The sequence below is a fragment of the Piliocolobus tephrosceles genome, chromosome 6 (genome assembly GCF_002776525.5).
Source record: "Piliocolobus tephrosceles isolate RC106 chromosome 6, ASM277652v3, whole genome shotgun sequence".
Classification (NCBI taxonomy): Eukaryota; Metazoa; Chordata; class Mammalia; order Primates; family Cercopithecidae; genus Piliocolobus; species Piliocolobus tephrosceles.
Window position 1 is genome coordinate 84,495,053 of NC_045439.1, and position 14,818 is coordinate 84,509,870.

At 42.4% G+C, this 14,818-nt stretch overlaps 2 protein-coding genes across 7 annotated transcripts in view; both read left to right on the forward strand.

The window, feature by feature from the left end:
- The window catches only part of SIN3A (SIN3 transcription regulator family member A), an 89,939-nt gene extending 75,710 nt beyond the window's left edge, over positions 1–14,229 (forward strand). For 5 of the 6 annotated variants that reach the window (XM_023196656.2, XM_023196655.2, XM_023196658.2 and 2 more), the window contains exons 18-21: positions 1,446–1,538; positions 2,425–2,519; positions 7,640–7,847; positions 11,409–14,229. In XM_023196656.2, the coding sequence (XP_023052424.1) occupies positions 1,446–1,538; positions 2,425–2,519; positions 7,640–7,847; positions 11,409–11,639 (627 nt within the window). In that variant the 3' untranslated portion in view covers positions 11,640–14,229. Of the gene's footprint in view, positions 1–1,445; positions 1,539–2,424; positions 2,524–7,639; positions 7,848–11,408 lie in introns of those variants that run through there. The other variant, XM_031935785.1, reaches the window with a different exon arrangement.
- PML (promyelocytic leukemia) overlaps positions 1–14,818 on the forward strand; it is a 551,773-nt gene that overhangs the window by 469,306 nt on the left and 67,649 nt on the right. The gene's annotated exons all lie outside the window — the stretch shown is intronic.

Consider the following 14,818-nt stretch of genomic DNA (forward strand, 5'->3'; position numbering starts at 1 on the left):
AAATGGTCTTTTTTTCCCCCCCGAGATGGAGGCTCACTCTTGTTGCCCAGACTTGGAGTGCAGTGGTGCTATCTCAGTTTACTGTAACGTCTGCCTCCTGGGTTCAAGCAGTTCTCCTGCCTCAGCCTCCTGAGTAGCTGGGGTTACAGATGCATGCCACCATGGCTAGCTTTTGTGTGTGTGTGTGTGTGTGTATGTGTGTGTGTTTGTGTGTGTGTGTGTGTATTTTTAGTGGAGACAGGGTTTCACCATGTTGGTCAGGCTGGTCTTGAACTCCTGACCTCAGGTGATGTGCCCTCCTTGCCCTCCCAAAGTGCTGGGATTACAGGCATGAGCCACTGCACCCAGCCTAATTTTTGTACTTTTAGTAGAGATGTGGTTTTGCCGTGTTGGCCAGGTTTGTCTCAGACTCCTGGCCTCAACTGATCTGCCCGCTTCAGCCTCCCAAAGTGCTGGAATTACAGGTGTGAGCCACTGCATCTGACCTGAAATGGTCTTTAATGTATTTTTGATCAATTAGCAACACTTCTGGGTCTTTAATGTCTTTTTTTATGGCTATTTGATACTCACTTTTTAGAGAATTAATGCCTGTATTATTGGACATTTAGGTTGTTTCCAATTTTTCACCATTATAATGGATAATTATAAAAGCAAATAGTTGGAAACAACCTAGACGTCCAACCCACTATGGGGATTGGTTAATGACATCCTGTTATGAATATTGGAGACAGATTTCCCAATTCTTAAATTATAAATTGTAAAAATGCAGGGTCTGCCCCCTATCCCCCGAAATCTATTTTGGAAGTAACTGTATTTGTGTGTATATGTTATGTTATTGTCAGGTTGTAAGCTTTACTAGCAGAGATCATTTTTTAAAGCTTTAAAAGAACACTGAGCTAGATCTAGCTTCTGACTCTGTGTGTTTATTGACTAGTGGTGTGCGTTGAGAAACCAGAACTCTCTGAATTTCAGTTTTGTTTCTGTGTGAAATGAAGAAAGGTGAAATAAAAAATTCTCAGGTTTCCTTCCAGGCTCTGATCTTCTCCGTGTGATTCTGATAGTTACCTTGTCTATTATGTCCTAGAAGTGGGATTATCAATGGACAGAGCATTGACATTTTTTGGTTCTGGCTACATGTGCCATATTTCTTTCTAACAAAATATTTGTTTTGTAAAACATTCTTACTGGCATTGATTATTATTTTAGCGAATTCTAGAGGTTTGAAACATGAAATGGTACTTTTTCCTTTAACGTATTTCATTACTTGTAGTAAGTGTAGACTTGTGCCTTTATCACTGGCCTCCCAAGATCTAGTATCTTCCTCGTCTCTTCAGTTGGAGCAAAGTTTACTAAGTTTATTGCCTCTGCACCTCTCATTTCCTTGAGAGGATAGATTATAGCTGTAGAGACGGTCTTTTGTTTACGCTTAGGTTTCTTATTTGCAGCTTATGTTTATTCAGAGCCAAGGCCAGGTCCAGCTGACTATTGAGCTTCTGGACACAGAAGAGGAGAATTCGGATGACCCTGTGGAAGCAGAGGTATGAGCAAGTGCATCACACACCCCGGGTGCCAAGCAGAGCTGGCGTGTCTTGAGAGTCTGTCCAGTAACCCTGTCTGCCAAAAGGCCAAGGCACCTTAGGCCTGTTTAAGGGTCAGGACCTGGATGCTTAAAGTACAAGTCAATCCAGCCACGTCTTTAGCTGAAGAGAAGGGCTGCCTGGTTATAGATGTTAACCTCATCTTGCACTTAGTAAAGCTGTCTCCTCTAAGTAAGTCTTATGGTTGGCAGCTTTCCTGTTTTTTCCTAAAGTATAAAAAACAACAAATGAGGTACTGTCTTTCTTGTGTCATCTGGATTCTTTGGGTCATGTTTACTTTATATTGGACTGATAAAGCACAGAGTTTTCAACCCCTGAATAGACAGGTGTGATTATCATAATTGGTTATGGCAGATAATGTACACGGGAGATGCAGGCCATATGTATGATGTTGTGGGGGACATGTGGGATGACCTGTTTGGTGGGAATGTTGGCTTGTTGGCAGATCTTTTTGTTTTTTAAAGCGATGTCAGAAATCTAGATTGTAATGTGAAGGAAACTTTCACACATTTGCCACTGTAAATTTTGTTCTTTAACAAAATCCTCTGTGGGGAAATGAAACTTGTCAGTGAGCCAGCTTCTACCTGTTTATGACTTCCGATAACCTTAGCACCTCAGAGAAACTTAACAGTATTGCTGGCTAACAGAATTTTTAATCTGTGTTCCAGTACCTACTAACAATCATGTCTTTATAGAAAGGGACTTTTTTTATCTTGAAATTTATGAATTTGGGGCATTGTAGTCATAGAATTTACTAGAGTACCCAATGCGTTACAAGCTGTTTTTGTGATTTCCTTCCACCTGTATTTTGTGTTTGCCATCTTAGCGCTGGTCAGACTATGTGGAGCGATACATGAATTCAGATACTACCTCTCCTGAGCTTCGTGAACATCTAGCACAGAAACCAGTATTTCTCCCCAGGTGAGTGAGCCATGTCACCTGTCAGCAGTCTGTACTGTGCATGATTGAGGAATGGAGAATTAAATGACTTTCACATTCTTGGCTTTCATATATTTTTTTCATTTGTTCTATCTGCCGGGGATGCTAATTCAAGGTTTATATGGCTGTCACAACATGGGCTTACCTGGAGCATGTGTCAAAGCATCCGGGAGGTGAGACTTATAGAGAATCAACAATAACCTCCCTACTTTGGGTGGCAATGTGTGTCAGAGTCTCCACAGTTCGATGGAAGAGGACTCACAGGACTCTGCATATAGTCATAGTCAAACTGATACAGTGCAGCAAGAAGATGCAAAGCAAAATCAGCAAAGGGAAAAGATGCCTGTGGCAAAGCTGGAAGAATCCAGGTGCAAGCTTCCTAGAATCCTCTCCCAGTGGAGTCACACAGGACACTCTTAATTATTCCAGCAATGAGTGTGACAACACATGTAAAATGCTGTCTTACTAGGGCAGCTCATTAGAGACTATGCCAGGATTTTTATTGAGATCTAGTCATCTAAGCACTGTATGCTTTTTGGTAGATTTTGGTAAGCATCTACCAAAATCCCAAATTCTCAGAAAGAAAGCAGGTTTTCAGCATAAGCTATAGAGTTTGTACAGATAGTTTAGGTACAGTGTGACACTTACATGAGTTAAGGAATGGTAGAACATTGCCCAAAATCCAAGATCCCAGCCCCTAGCCAAGGGTCAACTTTTATAAGCAGGCTTTTCAAAGAATAGCAGTCTTAGGCCTGCTACATTAACTCTTTTCTGCACAGAATTTTAAAAATGTTCCCTCTGTATATAGGCAGATTGTGATACTGATCCTCCAAGTATATGAAAACAGAGTTTAAGAAGTATAAAATGGGTAGAATGGCTTTCTTCCTTCCTAAAAGTTTTGAATTGAAATCTTATGTCTTAGGTTTCCAAGAAAGTATCATCCCAGTGTTGTTAGACTTATTGAGTCCTAATGAGAACATGGGCAAAGGGGTACCAGAAAAATGGGCCCTGCCAGGTTTTCCATTCATGGACTCATTTAACACATTTGAGCAGTTGCTCTGTGTCAGATTCCTCTCAACAAAACAGGCTCCATGCTAATAACGTACTACAATAAACCTGTCATCATGTGTCTCTGACCAGGATGTGAGGAAGGAGGCACATTTATGTACTGTGAGAAAAAAGAAATTGATATAATCGTTCTGGTGGCAGGATAGTTGAAGTATATGGAACCTTCCCTCCAGAATTTCAGTTTTTAATGATTTGTCTGACAGCTAAGGGGCTCACCTTACTGGCCTTGAGACCCCTTACACTCTTAGAGCATGAGTTCTCCAGAAGCTTTTGTTTATATGTATTATACTGGTAATATTTACCAAGTTAGAAATAAAAACAAAGAAATGTTTTCAATCTTTAATTCATTTGAAAAATAACAATATTGGGCCGGGCGTGGTCTGTAATTCCAGCACTTTGGGAGGCTGAGGCGGTGGATCATGAGATCAGGAGATCGAGACCATCCTGGCTAACACAGTGAAACCCGTCTCTACTAAAAATACAAAAAATTAGCTGGATGTGGTGGCGGGCGCCTGTAGTCCCAGCTACTCGGGAGACTGAGGCAGGAGAATCGCTTGAACTGGAAGGCAGAGGTTGCAGTGAGTGGAGATCGCACCACAGCACTCCAGCCTGGGTAACCGAGCGAGACTCTGCCTCCAAAAAATATATATATATCCCATTATATTTTTTAATAATATTTTTTAATGAAAAGCTAATACAAAACAAAAACTAGTGAGTAGAGTGGCATTGCTTGTATTTCATAAATTTGTTTAATGTCTGGCTTACTAGAAGAACAGCTGGATTCTTGTGTCTGCTTCTAAATTCAATCTGTTGCATTATGTTGTTTGGTTGAAATATGTGAAGAAAATCTGGTCTCACGCAAATGTGTAGCTGGAAAAAGGAATATTTTCAGATCCTTCAGATAACTGGATATTCTTTGATATGACAACAAAAGACAAGTGATAGTTTTTGTTTTTGAGACGGAATTTCATTCTTGTTGCCCAGGCTGGAGTGCAGTGGTGATCTCGGCTCACTGCAACCCCTGCCTTCTGGGTTTAAGCAATTCTCCTGCCTCATCCTCCCGAGTAGCTGGGATTACAGGCATGTGCCACCACGCCCAGCTGTTCTTGTTTTTTTAGTAGAGATGGAGTTTCTCCATGTTGGTTTGGCTGGTCTCGAACTCCTGACCTCAGGTGATCCTCCCACCTCGGCCTCCCAAAGTGCTGTGATTATAGGTGTGAGCTACCGCACCTTACCCCAGTGATAGTTTCTTTTTTTTTCTTTTTTTTTTTTTTTTTGAGATGGAGTCTCGCTCTGTCGCCCAGACTGGAGTGCAGTGGCACTTTCTTGGCTCACTGCAAATTCCACCTCCTGGGTTCACGCCATTCTCCTGCCTCAGCCTTCCAAGTAGCTGAGACTGCAGGCACCTGCCACCACGCTCAGCTAATTTTTTGTATTTTTAGCAGAGACGGGGTTTTACCATGTTAGCCAGGATAGTCTCAATCTCCTGACCTCGTGATCTGCCCGTCTCGGCCTCCCAAAGTGCTGGGATTACAGGCGTGAGCCACCGCGCCTGGCCAGTAGTTTCTTAAAGGTTAGTAGCAATATCAATTTATACATCAGTGGGCTTTTCATACAGTTGTCAAAATCCATCATCATATGTCTCTCACATGTGTTACCAAATTCCAATATCAATTTATACATCACTGAGCTCTCACATTCATTCATGTGTATCATGAATGAATCTTTTCTTCTCTATGATTTTGTAACTATGCAATTGGCTATTTAGAAATATTAGCTCACTAAGTTGTACAGACCTACTAAATGTTGATATATTTTACAGTGTCTCCAAAAAAAATCACATTGATTAATATCACTATCGCTAGGTCGTCAAACACATCTTTAAGTATTGGGAAGCTGTCAAGCTCAGGGTGGCTAATACCAGTTCACCACAATTCTTAGTTTTGCTTGAAAATTCTAATCTTATTGTTGGCAACATTATTTTCCTTGAAGTGATAGGCTCCCTCGTTCATTTTTGAGAAAACATCTGCCAAATACTTGGCTGAGATTGACTATATTTAGTCAGTTGTTCTTTCAGGTAAAAATGGTGATCCACTTACAACTCAAGCAATTGCTCAAGTACTTTTCTTTAAGAATACCATTGTACTTTAGCACACAAAAGTGCTTTATATGTAGTTCCCAATTTTATCACACAGCATGTTAAAAAGATGTAAACTAAGGGGTTGGGATTTAATTAAAAAAATGTTACTCCTTCATCAGAAACATTCTTTTTTTTTTTTTGAGGCAGAGTCTCACTCTGTTGCCCAGGCTGGAGTGTGGTAGCATGATCTTGGCTTACCGCAACCTCCACCAGCCAGGTTCAAGTGATTCTCCTGCTTCACCCTCCCAAGTAGTTGGGATTACAGGTGTGCGCCACCATGCCTGGCTAATTTTTGTGCTTTTATTAGAGATGGGGTTTCCCCATGTTGGCCAGGCTGGTCTCAAACTCCTGACCTCAAGTGATCTGCCCGCTTCAGCCTCCCACAGTGCTGGGATTATAAGTGTGAGCCACTGTGACTGGCCCATCAGAAACCTTCTTAAGTGAAACTGGCTTTTTTCACTTAATGTCATTGTATGGTCAGTGTGAAGTTCAAAGACTTGAATCACAATCATTTCCATGATTTGAAGTTACAAAATCATGGAAGTAAAAGGATTCATTCATGGTACAAGATAAACCAATAGAGTTTGACAACTGTATGAAAAGCTCAGTGATGTATACAGATTGATACTGGAATTTGGTAACAATTTGTTCGATATTGCAAATACAGTTTGGTGCCACCACCACCATTTTTATTCACCATTACGTTTATGGTGCCAGTGCAGATGTCAACACAGCAAAAAAGGGAAATAATATTTTAGTATTATTATGAAAATAGTTTTGATCTCACAGATCTCCTCAAAGGGTCTTGGGACCCTTTGGACAAAGAACTGCTGTCTACAGAAATACATGTATACAAAGATACTCACTGAAGCAATATTTTGGGTTTTTTTTTTTTTTTTTTTTTTTGAGACAGTATCTGACTCTGTCTCCCAGGCTATAGTACAGTGGTGGGATCTTGGCTCACTGCAACCTCCACCTTCTGGGCTCAAGCAATCTTCCCACCTTAACCTCTCAAGTTGCTGAGACTCTAGGCACACATCACCACACCTGCCTAATTTTTTTATTTTTTGTGGAGAAGGGGTTTTTGCCATGTCGCCCAGGCTAGTCTCAAACTCCTGAGCTCAAGCAATCCACCTGCCTCCCAAAGTGCTGGGATTATAGGCATGAGCCACAACGGCCAACCTGAAGCAGTGTTTTTAATAGCAAGTTATGAGAAACAATATAATTGTCTAGCTGATAACCTTTCTTCACTGGATGTTGAGGAGATTAGCAAACCTCCCACCCCTCAGGGCATCCATTCATGTGAATTGTCTTCTTTCTTGTGTATGTAGAGTGGCACTAGTTTATATCATCTGGGGGAATTTTTAAAAATAGGCATTCAAATAGTTTTTTGTTACGTGATTCAGATGAGGAACCTCAGTTGAAATAAACTGTTAAGGAATGATAAATTGGGGTACATTTTTCTGCAGCAGTTAAAGAGAGTAAGGCAAATCTGTCATGAAATGAAAAAATACTCATGACAGTAAGTGAAAAGTTGAGGACAAAATATATAGTATGATCCTATTTTGTCTTAAAAACAAATCCCAAAGCAGAATTATAGCTGGTAATTACATGTGTGAATTTACAGACAGAGGCCCAGAAGTTTCTCATTAAAACTCTTAACTGGCTGCATCTGCTAAGGCAAGTAGGGGATGGGCGAAGATTTCTACTTTTTATTCTGTGTACCTTTGCAGTTGAAATTTTTTTTGCAATGAAACAACTGAACATTTTTGTATGTGTTTAACAAATTGGGATCAGTACTATGTAAGCATATAATAAAGAAAACTCACTTGGGGGAAGTCACGGGAATCTGTGTCTGGACGAGCTCTCATCCTTCAGGGCTTTTCTGCCATAGGAATCTACGGCGGATCCGGAAATGTCAGCGTGGTCGAGAGCAGCAGGAAAAGGAAGGGAAGGAAGGAAACAGTAAGAAGACCATGGAGAATGTGGATAGTCTGGATAAGCTGGAGTGTAGATTCAAGCTGAATTCCTACAAGATGGTGTATGTGATCAAATCAGAGGACTATATGTATCGGAGGACTGCCCTGCTCCGGGCTCATCAGGTGAGAACCAGTAACTGTAATTTCTGTACACATCTGCCACCCTAGCTAGGAGCAGGGGAGGCCCAGAGTCTTCTGATTGTTTCTCTTTGTTTATGCAAACCTGTTCTTGGAGCTGAGACTTAACTGAGGAAGTAGGTATATTGGTTTGCTAAGGATGCTGTGACAGAGTACCACAGAGTGTGGCTTAAACGCCAAAAGTTCTGGAGACTAGAAGTCCAAAGTCAGGTGTCAGTAGTGTTGGTTCCTTTTGAGGACTGTGAGGGACAATCTGTTCTAGGCCTCTCTTAGCTTCTGGTTCTTTGCTGGCAATCTTTGGCATTCCTGGGCTTGTAGATCCCTGCCTTTATCTTCATATGGTGTTTCTACCTGTGTGTGTGTCTGCCTCCAGATAAGGTCACATTTGGAAGTACTGGGGGCCAGGACTTCAATATTTGATTTTTTGTTTGTTTGAGACAGAGTCTTGCCTGACACAGCCTCCCAAAGTGCTAGCTTTATAGACGTGAGCCACCACACCCAGCCAACATAAGAATTTTAGGGAGAACACACTTCAGCCCGTAAGAGCACATAAATACCTGGTGGCACCTTTTTAGTGAATTTACTCCCAGTATTTACATCTCAAGTAGTATCTGATCTTTTGTTCGTATGAATTCTACCTGTTTTTACATTGTCTCAATTGTGAAACCTTCCTGCTGCAGCTGTGTACAGGGTGTTATGCCAGGCCGTGGGACTACAGCCGTGAAGTTGAGCAGATGAAGTAATGTGATGATATGTACTACCAGGGAAACAAATTAGGTGCAGTGATCAAGGGTAACTAGCATACAGGCCTTGCTTTCACTGGAGGACGCTTCCCAAAGGAGGTGATGCTTGAGGCCTGAATAATGACAAGGAATTAGCCTGGTGAAGAGTAGAGGATGGGTGTTTTCTAGACAAAACAGCAAGTACAAGGCTGGGAGGAAAGGACATAGCATATTCAAGAAATTACAGACACCATTGTGACTCAAGGTTGCATGAAGTTAGAAGGGTAGGCAGAGGCCACATTACTTTGTCTAAATAGGCCATGGTTTGGAGTTTGTTTGAGATGCATTGGGACATTTGACAAAGATAGCTTAGAGTGCTATGACGAGAGTGGAGATGGGTATGTAATGTTGGAAGAGCAGAGACCACTCAAAAGGGTGCCCTTGTCCAAATGAGATTTGGGGACCACCCAGACTACTAGGGTGGCAGTGGAATTGGAAGAATTACATTGTAGATTTTATGTGTTTATTTATTTTTGAGACAGAGTTTCGTTCTTGTCGCCTAGGCTGGAGTGCAGTGACCCAATCTCGGCTCACTGCAACCTCTGCCTCCCGGGTTCAAGCGATTCTCCTGTCTCAGCCTACTGAGTAGCTGAGATTACAGGCATGCGCCACCACGCCTGGCTGATTTTTTGTATTTTTAGTAGAGATGGGGTTTCACCATGTTGGCCAGGCTGGTCTCGATCCCCTGACCTCAAGTGATCCACCCACCTCAGCCTCCCAAAGTACTGGGATTACAGGCGTGAGCTACCATGCCCAGATGTAGATATAATTTAGATATTTAATTGACAAGAGATGGTGTTGGATCAAATGTGGGGGTAAGCGAAAGGAGGACATCAAGGATGGTGCCTAATTCGTTTTGGGGTTTTTTGGTTTGTTTTGTTTTGCTTAAGTGGAGATTTTAGGGGCTCACCTGTTAATAGAAAAGGGTTATGAGGTTTGGGAGACAGACGAAGTGCTGTTTTAAGTTTGAAAGGACTACAAAACTTTCAAGTGGGAGATGTTGAACACACAGTTTAATGATTATCCCTCGAATGACACGGGGTTTGGGGCACTGGCCCCTGCACAGTCAAATCTGTGTATAATTTTTGACTCCCCCGGAATGGAACTACTGATAGTCTACTGTTGACTGGAAGGCTTACTGATAAACAGTTGATAGACATATTTTGTATGTTGTATGTATTGTATATACTGCATTCTTTTTTTCTTTTTTTTAATGGAAATAGACACAGGGTCTCCTTACATTGCCCAGGGCTGGTCTTAAACTCAGGGGTTCAAACAACCCACCTGTTTCAGCCTCCTAAAGTGCTGGGATTACAGGTGTGAGCCACTGTGCCCAGCCTATACTGTATATTCTTACAATAAAGGAAGTTAGAGAAAAGAAAATGTTAAGTCATATGCAAGAGAAAATACATTTACTCTTCATTAAGTGGATGTGGCTCATCATAAAGGGTCCTCATTCTCATCTTGTTGAGTAGGCTGAAGAGGGAGGAGGAAGGGGAGGGGTTGGTTTTGCTATCTCGGGGTTGGCAGAGGTGGAAGAAAACTTGCCTGTCAGTGGCCCTGTGCCATTCAAAGCCGTGTTGTTCGAGAGTCTGCTGTACTTCTCTCATGGCACGGAGGGAAGCGCAGTGGCATGATCTCAGCTCACTGCATCCTCTGTCTCCCGGGTTCAAGAGATTCTCTTGCCTCAGCCTTTCGAGTAGCTGGGATTACAGGTGTGCACCACCACGCCTGACTAATTTTTTTTGCTATGTGTTGTGTGTCTGCCTGTCTCTGATTCACATTATTTGGGACACTGGGCAACACCAGTTTTGTTTTTGTATCTCTTCTAGTATCCTTACATGTGGTCACCAATAAATTTTTACTGGGTGTGTTGATGGGAACAGAACCCCCTGCAGAAGATCTGACAATCCTGGACTCTGCTTGCCAGGGTGGGGTAACACAGTGGAGGGAGAGTGGGTTTTAAGCCCTTTGCTTTGCACTATCTGGCTTAGAAGTGAATCTCCATGCTGATAGAAGTGATCAATGGCTCACTGGGTCCTACCCAAGATACATTAGAATCAGCTGGGTTGCTGGTTTAAAATGCACATTGGTAAAACCAAGGAAGTGTGGGGTTTTGGGTTTTTTGTTTGTTTGTTTTTGGAGACAGGGTTTGGCTCTGTCATCCAGGCTGGGGTGCGGTGGTGCGATCTCAGCTCGCTGCAGCCTCCACCTCCCAGCTCAAGCGGTCCTCCCACTTCAGCCTACCGAGTAGCTGGGACTACAGGATTGTGTCACCACGCCAGATTAATTTTTGTATTTTTGTAGAGATGGGGTTTTGTTATGTTGCCCAGGCTGGTCTCAAACTCCTGAGCTCAAGCGAACTGCCTGCCTCGGCGTCCCAGAATACTAGGATTACAGGCGTGAGTCACTGCGCCTCGTCGCAAATGTGTCTTTTTAACACATTCCCTAGGTTATACTAATGCATGCTAAAATTGAGAACACTGAGCTTTTTCAGCCCAGAGTCTGTGTTCACATTTCTTTGGAGGCTTTATGGATTTTCATGCCCTCACATGTTCTATGTTCTTACTACCTCTTTAACTTCTCTTTAAACAGAGAATCCTTTTTTTTTTTTTAAAAAAAAAAAAGAAAAACAAAAACAGTATCTAAGACTTGAGCCCAATCTCTCCTTTGCTCCTTTAGAAGAAGATTAGGCTTTGTATTTGAAGGGCTCTTTTTTGGTTCTGCTTCATTTAATAAAAAATATTTTTTTTCTGTTTTGCAGTCCCATGAGCGTGTAAGCAAGCGTCTACATCAGAGATTCCAGGCCTGGGTAGATAAATGGACCAAGGAGCATGTGCCCCGTGAAATGGCAGCAGAGACCAGCAAGTGGCTCATGGGTGAGGGGCTGGAGGGCCTGGTGCCCTGTACCACCACCTGTGATACAGAGACCCTGCATTTTGTGAGCATTAACAAGTATCGTGTCAAATACGGCACAGTATTCAAAGCCCCTTAACTGCAAAGCCAGAGCAGATAACTTGGGGTGTGTGTGGGGGTGTGTGTGTAGGCCTATGCATTCACACACTGAAGAAACAAGGAAGATGCCTTTCAAGCCTCACTGGGCCTCTCTGGGACATGGCCACCTGACCTGTGTGTGGCTGGTGCAGCCTGGCACCAAGTGGGCTACCTGTTAGGAACATGAATACCTTACAAAGCTGAAGCTGGAACTTTTCCCAAAGGGTTTTGGGTATAGCCTGCCCTGGAGGGGAAGGAAGTCCTTGCAAGCAAAGACGTGCAGTTTGCTTGCACACACCAGCAGAGCTAAGACTGGAGTCTCCTGCGGCCTAACTTTCAGTGAGGGAACCGGATGCTGTTCACACTTTGTCTGGATGGAGATGCATTTACAAAACAGACTGGGGAAGGACTTAATACTCAGATGGATTGAAACTAGCACGGTCACTGCTCCTCTCCCCTCCCCACAAAAGGAAAAAAAAAAACAAACTGGATTTGATTTTTTTTTTCTGGTCACTTGAGCACATCTAAGATCACCCATTAGGTTTTATCTGGGACCTGCAGTTTGGCTTTGGGATTGATCATCTTGTGGATTTTATTCCTGACGAATCCCTTGCTGCCTACCCTTTCTCTCCTCTGGTTCTCAACCTCAACGAGTTCAAATCAGTCGTCCTTTTTAGCTCCCGTGGAACTGTTTTGTATCTGCCTCTTTACTAGTCTACCCTAGTGCCATCCACCAGCTTTACTCTCTGACACACACATGCACACACACACGATTTTAACTTGTTTTTTTGTACATAATGTACATACTGTCAATTTTTTATTAAAAGAAATATGCTTTGATGTGCTAGCATAACTGCTCTAGCTTCTTGTGTACCATAGTACTATGTGGCTTCAGATTTAGTACCTATGAACAGATGTACAAGACATTTATTACACTTTTTACCAAAGGGAGTTACCATTGTAGTACTTTTGTGTAAAACTTGTCTTCCCCTTTGCCCCCAACTTTTTTTTTTTTGTAAATAAATAAAGCTTGGTTCTTACTTAAGGAATAAACTCTCAACCCACGTCCCTTGTCCTCACCAGAAAATACTGTGAAGCAAGGATTTTGGCTTCAGTTCCTTATCCAGGGTAGAAACAGGATTTTGCTTTAAATACTTGTTACTTGTTCTAAATCAAAATATTCCAAAATCTTAGAATACTTTAGTCTTTTAGTACATGTTTTTTCCCCTTGTTCAACTATCTGAAAATATTTTATATTTGGGTAAGTTGTCAAGCTATGTAGTTTGTATTTCTATATATTTTTTTTTATTCACATTGGTGATGGATAGGGGTGAGCAACTTAAATACCAAACCAGTATTTGAAGAAAAGTGTGTATAAGGCATGTGGTATACCTTATAAATGGGGTTGGGAGGGAGAATTTGAAATGGGATACCTATTTTTTTAATTACATAAATTTAAACTAGCATTTAAACATGAATGATTAGAATTTTTCTATGTGGTTAACCTGGACTTTCTGAACAAAGACCAACTGAGCCCCTCCCAGTACTCTGGTGGATTTTTCTTCAGCAACCATTACGCAAGTCTTAATTGTAAGCAGCAATGTTTTGTGTGTTTTGTGTTTGCGTTTTAGTTAAAAATCACCACCACCACCAAAAAGTAAAATTTTTTGGCTCTTGGATTTTCAAACTACATGGTAGACCTGATTTTAGGCTTTTATTATTTTTTTAAAGACAAGGTCTCACTTTATGACCCACACTGGAGTGCAGTGGCACGATCATAGCTCACTGCAGGCTTGACCTCCCAGGCTCAAGCAATCCTCCCACCTCAGCCTCCTGAGTAGCTGCATGCCACCACACCCAGCTAATTTTTTAACTTTTTGTAGAGATAGGGTCTTGCTATGCTGCCTAGGCTAGTCTCAAACTCCTCTCCTCAAGCTGTCCTCCCACCTCGGCCTCCCAAAGTGCTGAGATTACAGGTGTGAGCCACCAGAGCCAGCCTGATTTTAGGCTTCTTTTGTATTGGGGAGAGGAGACTGTGAGCCGAAGTGTAGGGTGCCAAAAAGAGCTTTGTGGGAAAAGATTTTAGGGCAAAACTGGGGCAATGTCTGACTTGGGAGTGGTCATGTGTACTGATTTCAGGGAAAGATCCTGAGGTTTTCTCAAATGATTCACCTGTTCCCCTGTGTTCCCTCAAGAAAGGTCATGTTGACCTGGAACCATAGGGGAAACTGGTGGGGTGTGATCAGGGTCAGCCCTGGCTGTTGCTGCCCCTGCAGTGTTACATCCAGAGCACCTGCCTGCAGGTCAGAAAAGGATTTCAAGGCCAGTTCAGGAGAAAGTCCCAACCCACCAGTGCAACCAACAGAAGACAGTTTCACCTACAGCCTGGGTTTTCACAAGTAGCATTTTTATTCCTCCTGCTGTCTGACATCTGAGCTCCAAGCTCTAAACCCAACTTGTATTATATGCAGCAGCAGGTTATCTTTATTTTAAATCACATTTGGCATTCTGTACTTAGTCACCTTTCCGTGTGATTTGCATTTGAAATGTTGTAAACTTGGTCAGTATTTCCATTAAAATATCAGGGCTAATCTTGTGTATTTTTTTTGTTCCTAATGATTTTATAGACACTCTCTTGGCAACCCCAGGAGAAAAAAACAAAGCTGTGTCAGTGGAGTACTAGGGGTGAGAATGAAACTGAAGTTCTGTTTCTGGTATTATGATTTCCCTGGACTCTACAGTCCTGTATGGTGGAATACATTTTTCTATTGGAATCGTCAATGCTATGACTGTTCTGCCACCTCAAACTCCAGAGTTTCTGCTGATGTGCAAGAGTTAGCAATATACATTCAGTAAAGCCTGTAATCGAGGAAGTCGTGGTAACTTGGGCGTAAAGCTCTACCTTCCTGCTCACTATAACCCTGACCTCCATCCGGTATGAAAACACCTACTCCGGGTAGTCTGGCTCTCCACGTTAAGCAAACACCACTTTCTGTGTTGAGGGACAGCTAGAGCCAGAGGTCTCCCTCCTGGTTGCTGCTTCTGAGGCTGGGTCTGCAGCAGCTGAGGCTCGTGCCCTTCTTGCCGAATGGCCTAAGTCTCTGTCCCGAGACTTTCAGGAGCTCTAATCGTCAAATTTCCCATTTTATTTTGAGATTTGCCCTGCGGCCCCCTATCTCG